The sequence below is a fragment of the Pseudorca crassidens genome, chromosome 20 (genome assembly GCF_039906515.1).
Source record: "Pseudorca crassidens isolate mPseCra1 chromosome 20, mPseCra1.hap1, whole genome shotgun sequence".
NCBI classification, from domain to species: Eukaryota; Metazoa; Chordata; class Mammalia; order Artiodactyla; family Delphinidae; genus Pseudorca; species Pseudorca crassidens.
Genome location: NC_090315.1, coordinates 36,616,426 through 36,627,132, shown reverse-complemented (window position 1 = coordinate 36,627,132; position 10,707 = coordinate 36,616,426). Strand labels below are relative to the sequence as shown.

General features: G+C 46.1%; 1 protein-coding gene and 2 pseudogenes across 1 annotated transcript; 1 reads left to right on the top strand and 2 right to left on the bottom strand.

The window, feature by feature from the left end:
• The first annotated feature begins 3,008 nt into the window (after positions 1 to 3,008).
• Positions 3,009 to 3,446, top strand: LOC137214325 (programmed cell death protein 5 pseudogene; annotated as a pseudogene).
• Positions 3,447 to 7,587: 4,141 nt separating this feature from the next.
• On the bottom strand, positions 7,588 to 8,402 carry LOC137214504 (small nuclear ribonucleoprotein-associated protein N pseudogene; annotated as a pseudogene).
• A 112-nt stretch (positions 8,403 to 8,514) lies between these two features.
• LOC137215110 (SNRPN upstream reading frame protein-like) lies at positions 8,515 to 8,756 on the bottom strand. The gene has a single exon (XM_067719801.1). It carries the CDS (start codon positions 8,734 to 8,736, stop codon positions 8,515 to 8,517), a length of 222 nt encoding a protein of 73 aa, XP_067575902.1. The 5' UTR covers positions 8,737 to 8,756.
• Positions 8,757 to 10,707: the final 1,951 nt, after the last annotated feature.

Below are 10,707 nucleotides of genomic sequence, written 5' to 3'. Positions count from 1 at the left end.
AGAAAAGGCCACAGTCTTTTCAAAAGCCTGAGAGGAGCAGACAGAGAGAACAGAAATCATGCAGGTCATGCTATTTTCAGACCAGGGAAGCAAGTGGTCCCAGATAATGAACCCAACTAGGACCACTGAGACCATGGAGAAGCGGGTGGAAGACAGAGACTGACCGTTATAAAAATATGATCCTAAAGGGAATCCAGGCAGCAGGAAAGAAACAAATTGGAATAAGGGAAATCAACCAGGAGCCAATGGAAAACCCTTCAGCATTCCTAGAGCGCCTCAGGGAATGTCTCTGAATCTATATGACCACTGACTGAGTCATTGGAAGGGAATGCAATCCTGAGGTCATATTTCATTTCCCAAAGTGTTCCTGACCTTAGGCTTAAACTTCAGAAATTAGAAATAGAACCAGATATTCCTACCTCTCACCTGGTCAAGGTTGCCTATTGGGTGTTTAATAACAGTGATACAGAGGAGAAAAAGAGGATAAAAAGGCACGGAGGCAAGTCCACCCACTGGCCGTTGCCCTCCAATGTCAACGGGGGGGCACGGGAATTTGGACTAACTGCCCACGGAGACTCTTAACTCCAGTGAGTGACCCCCAACCCCCACAGAGGGATAGCAAACCGAGGAAACAAGGACCCAATCAGTGTGCCATATGTAAACAAGAGGGACACTGGAAGGAAGAATGACCTCGCTGCCCCGGAAGGGGGGAGGAAATGGCAGATCCCAGCCACCACGCTCAAAGGCAGATGGTCCAAGCCAATGAAGAATAATGGGGTCAGGGGCTCCTAAGCTGGCACTTCAACTGAGCCCCCCGAGGAGTCCCAGCTGACAGTGGACATAGGGGAAAAGCCTGTCGAATTCTTAATCAACACTGGTGCCACTTACTCAGTTCTGAACACCAGATCAGGCAAACTCAGTCATAAGAGTTGTAAAATTATGGGGGTATCAGGGAAGGCCCAAGAAAAGGCATTCACAGAGCCATTAGAATGTAAATTGGATGAATACACACTCACCTATCCCTTCCTATATGTTCTTGAATGTGCTATACCCCTGCTAAAAAGAGATATCTTACATAAATTGGGGGATACTATCCACCTAATGGGAGACAAACTAGAGATTGGCATCCCCTAGAAAGGGGGTACAAGATGATAATGTTAACAGGTGAGGACAAACCTCCCCACACAGAGCAAGTCGACCTCCATGGAGTAAATCCCAAGGTATGAGCCTAGGGATGGGTAGGACAAGCTGGAGGAGCCAGTCCCATGATAGTTCATCAAAAACCAGGACACACACGGCCCAACAGAAAACAGTACCCTCTCCATCAGGAGGCCTTCTGGGCATTGCCCCTGTTATACAGGGCCTAACTGACCAGGACCTAATTAGACCATGCTAATAAGCCTGTCATACCACCCATTCTCCCTGTAAAGAAACCCAATGGGGAATATCAGGTGGTGCAGGACCTCAGGGCAGTCAATGAAGCCCCCAAGGATATACATCCAGTCCTCCCGAACCCCTACACCCTGCTGGCCACTGTATTTTCCCCAAGTCCTGGTATTCTGTATTCGATTTAAAAGATGACTTCTTCTGTATTCCATTAGCCCCAGACTCACAAGAAAGTTTTGCTTTTCAGTGGCAGGACCCAAACACGTAAAAAAACAATACTGCTGGACAGTCCTGCCCCAAAGGTTCAAAAATTCCCCCACCATCTTTGGAGAAACTTTAGCTAAAGACCTGAAAGATCGACATCTGGAGGAGGGAACCTTCCTCCACTATGTAGACAACATTCTGATCGCCAGGCTTATTAAGGAAGGCTCTGAACCATCCTGAAACACCTAGCCAATAAAGGATACGAGGTGTCCAAGAAAAAGGCTCAAACAGCACAAACTATGGTGACCCACTCAGGCTTCATTCTCACAGAAGGTCAGAGAAGCCTACCCCAGGAAAGGAAAGAAGCCATTTGCAGCCTCACCTCCTCCTAAAACTAGAAGACAACTTAAGGGTTTCCCGGGGATGGCCAGGTTTTGCCACATCTGGATCCCTAACTATGGTCCATTAGCTAGGCCTCTATATAAAAAGTTCAAAGGAAAGGATGATGATCGTTTTGAACGGAATTCAGAATGCGAAGGGGCCTTTCAAGAATTGAAAAAGCAATTACTTCAGGCCCCTGACCTAGCCTCCCCCCCCCAGATTTAGTTAAACCCTTTGACCTTTACATTCATGAGAGAAGGAGGATCTCCTCGGGGTATTAGGTCAAAACCTGGGACCCTTACTCGGGTGGTTGCTTATTTCTCTAAACAATTAGGTCAAGCCACAAAGGGATGGCCTCCTTGCCTTCGGGCTGAGGAAGCTACTGCAGCCCTGATAAAGGAGGCTGAAAAGTTAATGTTTGGTCAGCCACTCACTATATGGACTCCACAGCAGATTCACATTTTAGTAAGTTCTAAGGGAACAGAATGGCTATCCCCTGGAAGGTTGATTCAAGTTCAGACTATGCTTTTAGACAATCCAGTGGCTATCGTAATAACCTGTCACGCACTAAATCCTGCCACCCTGATACCCACAGAAATGGGGTCCCTGGAGCATGACTGTATAGAAACCACAGACGCCATCTATTCCAGTTGCCCCAAGCTACGAAGTGAGCCTCTTCCAAATGCCAAAAAGGAATGGTTCACAAACAGGAGCAGTTTTATGAGAGGGGGAGAAGTCTGGCAGGATACACTGTAACCTCCTGGACCCGAGTCACAGAAGCAAGAGGGCTACCCTCCAGGGACTTCTGTCCAAAAGCCTTGGAGCTCAGGACTGGGAGGATCTTCAATGTTTACACAGATTCCCAGTACGCATATGCCATCCTCCATGCACATAGGGCTATTTGGAAGGAAAGAGGTATGCTTACTGCGGAGAAAAAACAGCTGGAACGTGGCTTAAGCATACTGAAGCTCTCAGAAGTAGTACAGCTTCCCAGAGGTCTCTCTGGGTGGGCTGGAGCGTGGCCGCGGCTGCTCGCTCCAGACGGCCACACCATGGCGGAGGAGGAGCTTGAGGCGCTGAGGAAGCACAGGCGGGCCGAGCTGCAGGCGAAGCACAGGGACCCTGGCCATGTAGCACAACGGAAGCAAAGCAAAGGGAAGCAGAAATGAGAAACAGTGCCTTAGCCCAAGTTCTGGATCAGTCAGCCCGGGCCCGATTAAGTAACTTAGCACTTGTAAAGCCTGAGAAAACTAAAGCAGTAGAGAATTGCCTTATACAGATGGCACGGTATGGACAACTAAGTGGGAAGGTATCAGAACAAGGTTTAATAGAAATCCTCGAAAAGGTAAGCCAACAAACAGAAAAGAAAACAACAGTTAAATTCAACAGAAGAAAAGTAATGGACTCTGATGAAGATGACGATTATTGAATTTAAGACATCTAGACACTGGGACTTAATGGAGCAATTCTAGGACAGATAACCCTTGGCAGAAGTTGAGATCTTGATGGGATGTTTACTTTGTTTATTGTCTATATGCCTTCTAAAAATAAACTTGTTATGCAAAATTAAAGAAAAAAAAGTAGTACAGCTTCCAAAAAAGGTGGTAGTAACTCATCGTAGGGGTTGCCAAAAGGGGGATGCAGAGGGAAACAACAAGGCAGATGCGATTGCCAAAAGGGTGGCCAGAGAACTAGTAACTTGGCAACTACCCCTCATACCTCGAAGGCCAGATCCATCCAATTATTCCCCAATCTGCATAAAGGAAGAATCAGACAAAGTGCAAAAACAGGGCTTCCTCAGAGATCTAGGAGGCCATGGGTGGCTAGTTAATGAACACGAGCCATACTTCTTTCCCCAACTGCAGCCTGTCAAGCCATCAGGGATCCTCATCGAGAAACTCACTATGGGAGGGAAGCCCTATATAATTGGTTAGTTGAGGTCACGGTAACTCCTGGCATGAAAAGTATAATCAGTCAGATAGTTGAGACATGCTGCTCTTGCTAATATGTTGGCCATGTACCTTGACTTAACTGGTGTCCTTGTCACTCATGCCATGCGGCCCAGGCCCTGGGTGCAGAAACTTCTTTTATATAGAAGCTAGTTGTGTTCTATCAACAGGATGCCACAAAGGCCCACAACAAAACCAGACCAAACTGGCTAGATCCAAGGTAGCAGGCAAAGTAAACTAAAGGTCACCGCTTTTCTTCCCCTCATTTATCTGTTTCCATACCAACTCCTGAGAGCTGAACAACACCTGCCCAGATTCATTTGTGTTTGTTTCAAAAGTACCTGGTGTTTGGCAGAGATGTTTTGCAGCGGTACTTTGAGAGGTATATGTTTTGAGAGATATACAGTGGTCAACCGCCCCAAACCGGCTCTGAATTGACCACAGGAACGCACCTGCGCAGATGAAACCTGGAGGTGTCTGCAAGTTACCTTTACTTCATTACCACACTAAGATCTCCACCCATAGGAGCTTTTGTACTCTGCTAGACACAGTTTGTGCATGTGCAAGAGGGCCTTGCGTGTGCAAGAGGGCCTGAGGGACTGCGCATACCCGGGCTGTTCCTGGAAATCTCTGTCCTTTTCCCCAGTTTCTGATGACGCACTTACCTCTCAGCCCTTAAAAGTCCCCCACTTTCCTCCTTTCAGGAAGAAGGTGCCTTTAGAGCATGAGCTACCCTTCTCCATTCCCTGGCCATTGAATAAAAGCCGGTCTTGCTTGCGCTAAACTCAATTTCATTATTGGCAGCACGAACCTGAGGGGGAAAGAACACCCTGACCGAGCCGGGGGGACTTCGGTTCAGCTAGGACCCCAAGAGGGGGGCCTCACGTCTAATTCGGTGACATCCTCTGTCTCCAAAAGGTTAAACTGTCTCACTCAGGGATACGAACAGTTAGGGCCAAAGCCTGGTGACATACATAGCTAAAGGGAGCTGGGGAGTTCTGCTCCTCTACCCCGGGTTATGACGACGCCCGAAATCAGGAGGCAGTAGTTACAGAAAATGAACCTGCGCCCTTCAGCGCCCCTCGAGAATGAAGAGCAGGACAAACGCCAGAGGAGGGATTTGCCACCGGTAAAGCCCATTAACAATTCCCAGGAAATAAAAATAAAGCTGGGTAATAGTGTCTTACCTTTTTTTTTTCACCTGCCCATAGGCTGCTATACGCAGAGGCCCTGTACTCAGCCCTTTGGACCAGAGTTCCTCGAGCCACACAGCTGCGCCCGACACCTCAGCTCCACAGCCCCGTGCACAGGGGCGGCGCACAGCACTGCGATTCAAGATGGAGGCGGCGAGCCCGCTGGCGGAGACGCTATGCGTGACACCGTGACCTGGAGCGTGAGCAACACGCCTGCGCCAGACCCGCGAGAATTCGGCCCCCCTTCCGCTAGGAGAACCCTAGCAGCCCTGCCCACGGCCCATGGGGAGAGTGCGAGCTCGCACCTCTCCATTTTTTGATCAAAGAATAAAACTTTCCTTTGCTTCTGAACCGAACTCAGTATATCATTCTATTTGGCTCCAACGACACTGGGCTGGAGGACCCTGCTGGGGCCGAATTGAAAGGGTTGTTAACATTTTTGTTGATCAGTTTCTTGTTTACTTGTCGTCAGGTTCCCCCACTAGAATGTGAGCTCCAGTTACCACGTCTCTCCTGCTCAATTCAGTGCCCCAAACCGCACCTGCCCGATACGGGCACTCAGTAAATAATATAGTGAGAATAAAGTGAGAATAAAGATAATACTAAAAGAATGAGAGAATGCATGAGCAGACTTTGATTACAGACATCCCACGACAGACTAGTCTCCAAGGGTGACCTACAGCATGTAACTCGAACTACATTCCATAGAAAGAAGCAGGCCCTGGGAATTCCCTGCCGGTCCAGTGGTTAGGACCCCACACTTTCACTACCGAGGGCCGGTCGGGGAACTAAGATCCCGCAAGTCGAGCAGTGGCCAAAAAAAAAAAAAAAAGCATGCCCTGAAGTTCTTAATCCCTGATCTAGAGTTATCACATATTTGAGCACACACTCAACCTACTAAAATGAATGATACAGAATATGTGATGATATGCTTTTATGCAAAGTTAAATACAGGATAATATACACAACCATTTTCTTCCTTTCGAAACATCACAATTCATCATTCTAATCAGGGCAGGTATGCACCAAGCCCTGCTGGCAACGTGTTTCCAATTTCTTTATCCACCTCTCCTTTGCTGTACCACCATCCACTTGCTAACTACACAGTCCTCAGTATCATATTTAGGAGTTTAATTCTGGTAAGAAGTGGATGTTCCCTTTTTCTTTGGCAATTATGGCCAAGTTGCTGGTGCTCTGAGTAACTATTAGCATTGTAATTAGTCACGTAGATGTCTATTTTATTCAACGTATTCATTATCATTTGAAATTATTTATTTTGTCTCTCCAATAACATGTCAGCTGCATGACAACAGAAATCTTGTCATAATTGTTCTCCTTATATCCCTCTCCCCACCCCATTCCCAGTGCATAAAACACTACTAAACTCAACACTGGCACTTAATAAATTTTTGGATGAAAGTACAAATGATTGAATAAATGAATGAACCAATGAACTGTGTCTCACTGTTAGCTATGGATTTCATGTGTATGATGTCTTTCTATTCTTGTCTGTTTCATCAGCTTTAGCTGTACTGAGTTACCCATGTAAACACAGGCAGAATATAGAAACCTAGCTTCAGTCAATGGTCATTATTTCTAGAATAAATCCAAACTGAATGATGTTAATTTTGTGTCCCATGTTCCTCATACGCAAACTCAGTGAAGCAAATGCTGTCATTGCTCTGACACCATCTGCAGCTCCTTATATACCAAGAACTGCTTCTCTTCCTGATGATGTCTTGGAATATGATAACATGACAGTGCCTAGGAATTAGTGCCTCAGAAGCAATCCTCAATTAATGAAGGGTAGAAGCTGACGGATAAAATCTAATGCTTCCCTGTCCTTCAGTGAAACAATGCTGAGGCATATTCTATACAGCATTTCCAGTGGCATTTGGAGCCCTGGTTGCCCATGGCAGACACCACTAATTAACAGAACTTATTTGGTTTTCCTCCCTTCCTTGACTGACTTCTCCACTCTCTCACAGAAGACATTGCCCTGGGATTGAATCCAAATCCTTGTCCCCAGGTCTCCTTTTGGGATGATACGAGGTAAGACATTGGGGAATAATGTAAGTATCTATCACATACAGTTGTTGAAAGGATTCACTGAGTTAATACAAGTAAAGTGATTAGAAGAGTGCCTGGGATGTAGTCTATGGTTCATAAATGTTATTTGTGCGTTGTTATCTCGCATTATTTGTCTCCTCTGACCTACTTCCCCTTAATTTTGCCAGTATTGGTTCTCTATTTGGGTCCACACCTTTCCTCTTGATAGTTGTCTCAATCCCCAATCAATCTCTGAAATTTCTAGATGAAGTTCATCTACCTCCATTTGAACCCACTTTTCTTTATTGCTCTATGCATTATTATCTAATATTAATGCAGCAGAGGGGACAAAAGCTCACAAACACTACACACATTCCACAAGACGCACTGCAGGAAAACAGTGACTAAGAAGGATCAATAGTATCCTAGGGTCTTGGTGGCCACATTCATGGTGGAGGTGGACCTCTTACTCCTGGGGGAGGGGGTCTCATTCCTGGAGGGGGCATGCCTATTGGAGTCCCTCAAGTAGGGGAAGCCTAATTGGTGGGCCCATGGGTGGTCCCATACCAGGTGCAAGAGCCATAATTCCTGGAGGTAGGGTTGCTCAACCAACAGGTGTGGGGGCAGTCCCCTGTCCTGGTGGATACTGAGTTGGGGCTCCAGCAGTGCTGGCAGTAGCAGCACCTGCAGCAGCTGCTACAATGCCTCTTCCCTGTAGGGTCATTACCTGTTGGGATGCCTCCCCCGCAACCCCTCGGACAGGGCCTGCTAATCTAGCAGGAGCCTGGGGAATTGGAACACCGGGTGGAACACCTCTGCCAGCTGCTCTGCCAACCGCAGGGCCTCCTCCAGCTCCAGCAAGTGATATCCAAGCAATGCCAGTATCTTTGGGGGGTGGTCCCTCCACAGTCATGGAAACCAAGTTCTCCTGGCACAGCAACACCAGATCCAAAGCCCGCTTTTCTTCACGCTCTGGCTGCTTTGAATTCTTTGGCTTGATCTTCCTGAACTCATCACAATCACAGAGCGTCAAGTTCGTATGCTTGTCAAAAGCTTTAAAGGTGCCAGTGAAGATCCAATCATCTTGCAGGACACATCTCACCCTGTAGTCAATGTGCTGCAGCATCTTGCTGCTCTTCCCCACAGTCATGATTGCTGCTCCACCAAATCCAATGCCCACAGGAAAGTTTCGGGATCCTTAAGACCTAAGGGAAGGCTACAGATTAAGGTATGTCGAAGGTTCTCCACCAAACAATGCAAGCTGGGGCAGAAGCTTCAAACAGCAGATAGAGCCTGTTTTTATTTTGTTTGTGTTCTCTTGAAATCAGCTACCTGGGTGTTCCAATACTGCTTTAACAACCTCTCGGTATCTCAGCTAAGAACGCCTGTCTCAGTTCTGCATGGAAATCCACCACAGGGACTTGCTGCTGCTGCTGCTGAGATGGCCTCGGGTACAGGTGACACTCCTGGTTGCTCAGTGAGGCTATCCTTCTATGTTTAACTTGGACTTCTACCTCTGGTACGTGCTGTTCAACAGTCCACCTCAGGTGTAAATGGGCCCTGGCCCGCTCCATCACACCGCTGGCCTCAGAACAGAACAGAACAGGTCAGGCATCTCCAGCAGCCGCCCCACTCTGCACTGCTCCTGCCACGACAGCACCATCCAATCACTCTGGCTCAGGCTGCACATGGGTGGCCACACCCCTGAACCCACTTTTGATAGCTGCCTTTCAACTTGCCTTTCTCTAGGCCATTCCCAACAGCTTCAGAGGTAGGAAAGTGAAACTCGACAGATCTCATTTAAAAGACTTACATCATTGCTGAGAAATAGCTGAGGACACTCAGGTTTTCCTGTTTGGCCATTTTCCCCCTGGAGAGATATATTGCTAAAGTAACCGCTAGGTGAGCATTTAAGAACAATTATAGTAGATCCAACTGACCAAGAATGTTGCTGCAAAGCTCATTGTCCTTTCTTACTGGTGTCAGTGCTCTGAATTTCTTGAGTTAATTTTCAGCTAAGATTTATTCTAGAACAATTCCAGAATGTCTGACTTTACAAAGCAGCTGTGTCAATTCCCTTAATGTGTTATGAGCTATGACTTCGCTATATAAAAACCCTTAGAATACAGTCAGGCAGTCACCTTTTTGATATTCATTTTTATCCTTTCTCCCAATGACTAAAGGCTATGAAACACTGTGAATATGCAATAAATACATCTTAATGGATTGGTATTAAAATTATAAAACAGTAAATTCTCTTTTGCATGTGGATACCTCTGTAACAACCAGATAATCTCTATTTAAACTAGCTGCCCCAAGAACCCTCCTACACTGTTGGTGGGAATGTATGTTGGTGTAGCTACTACAGAAAACAGTATGGAGGGTCCTCAGAAAACTAAAAGTAGAACTACCATATGATCCAGCAATCCCACTCCTGGGCATACATCTGGACAAAACTATAATTCAAAAAGATACATGTGGGCTTCCCTGGTGGCGCAGTGGTTGAGAGTCGGCCTGCCGATGCGGGGGACACGGGTTTATGCCCTGGTCTGGGAGGATCCCACATGCCGTGGAGCGGCTGGGCCCATAAGCCATGGCCGCTGGGCCTGCACGTCCGGAGCCTGTGCTCCGCAATGGGAGAGGCCACAACAGTGAGAGGCCTGCGTACCGCAAAAAAAAAAAAAAAAAAAAAAAAGATGCATGCACCCCTATGTTTATAGCAGCACTATTCCCAATAGCCAAACATGGAAACAACCTACGTGTCCATCTAAAGATGAATGGATAAAGAAGATGTGGTACATATATATACAATGGAATAAGACTCAGCCATAAAAAAATAAGGAAATAATGCCATTTGCAGCAACATGGATGCAACTAGAAATTATCATGCTAAGTGAAGCAAGTCAGAAAGAGAAAGACAAATAACATGTGATATCACTTATATGTGGAGTGTAAAATATGGCAAAAATGAACCTATCTACAAAACATAAACAGACTCACAGTAAAAGAGAACACACTTGCGGTTGCCAAGGGGGTGGGGGGAGAGAGCGAGGGACGGACTGGGAGTTTGGGGTTAGTAGATGCAAACTATTACATTCAGAATGCATAAACAACAAGGTCCTACTGTATAGCACAGGGAACTGTATCTAATCTCCTGGGATAAAGGACAATGGAAAATAATATAAAAAAGAATGTATATATGTGTATAACTGAGTCACTTCATTGTACAGCAGAAATTAGCACAACATGGTATATCAACTATACTTAAAAAATTAAAAATATTCTATCAAACATTTAGAGAAGAGCTAACACCTATCCTTATCAAACTTCCAAAATATAGCAGAAGGAGGAACACTCCCAAACTCATTCTACGAGGCCACCATCACCCTGATACCAAAACCAGACAAAGATGTCACAAAAAAAGAAAACTACAGGTCAATATCACTGATGAACATAGATGCAAAAATCTTCAACAAAAGCTAGCAAACAGAATCCAACAGCACATTAAAAGGATCATACACCATGATCAAGTGGGGTTTATCCCA

Bases quoted from the DNA above. Each gene is read 5' to 3' on its own strand.
- LOC137215110 (XM_067719801.1), bottom strand. From the start codon at position 8,736: ATGGAGCGGGCCAGGGCCCATTTACACCTGAGGTGGACTGTTGAACAG.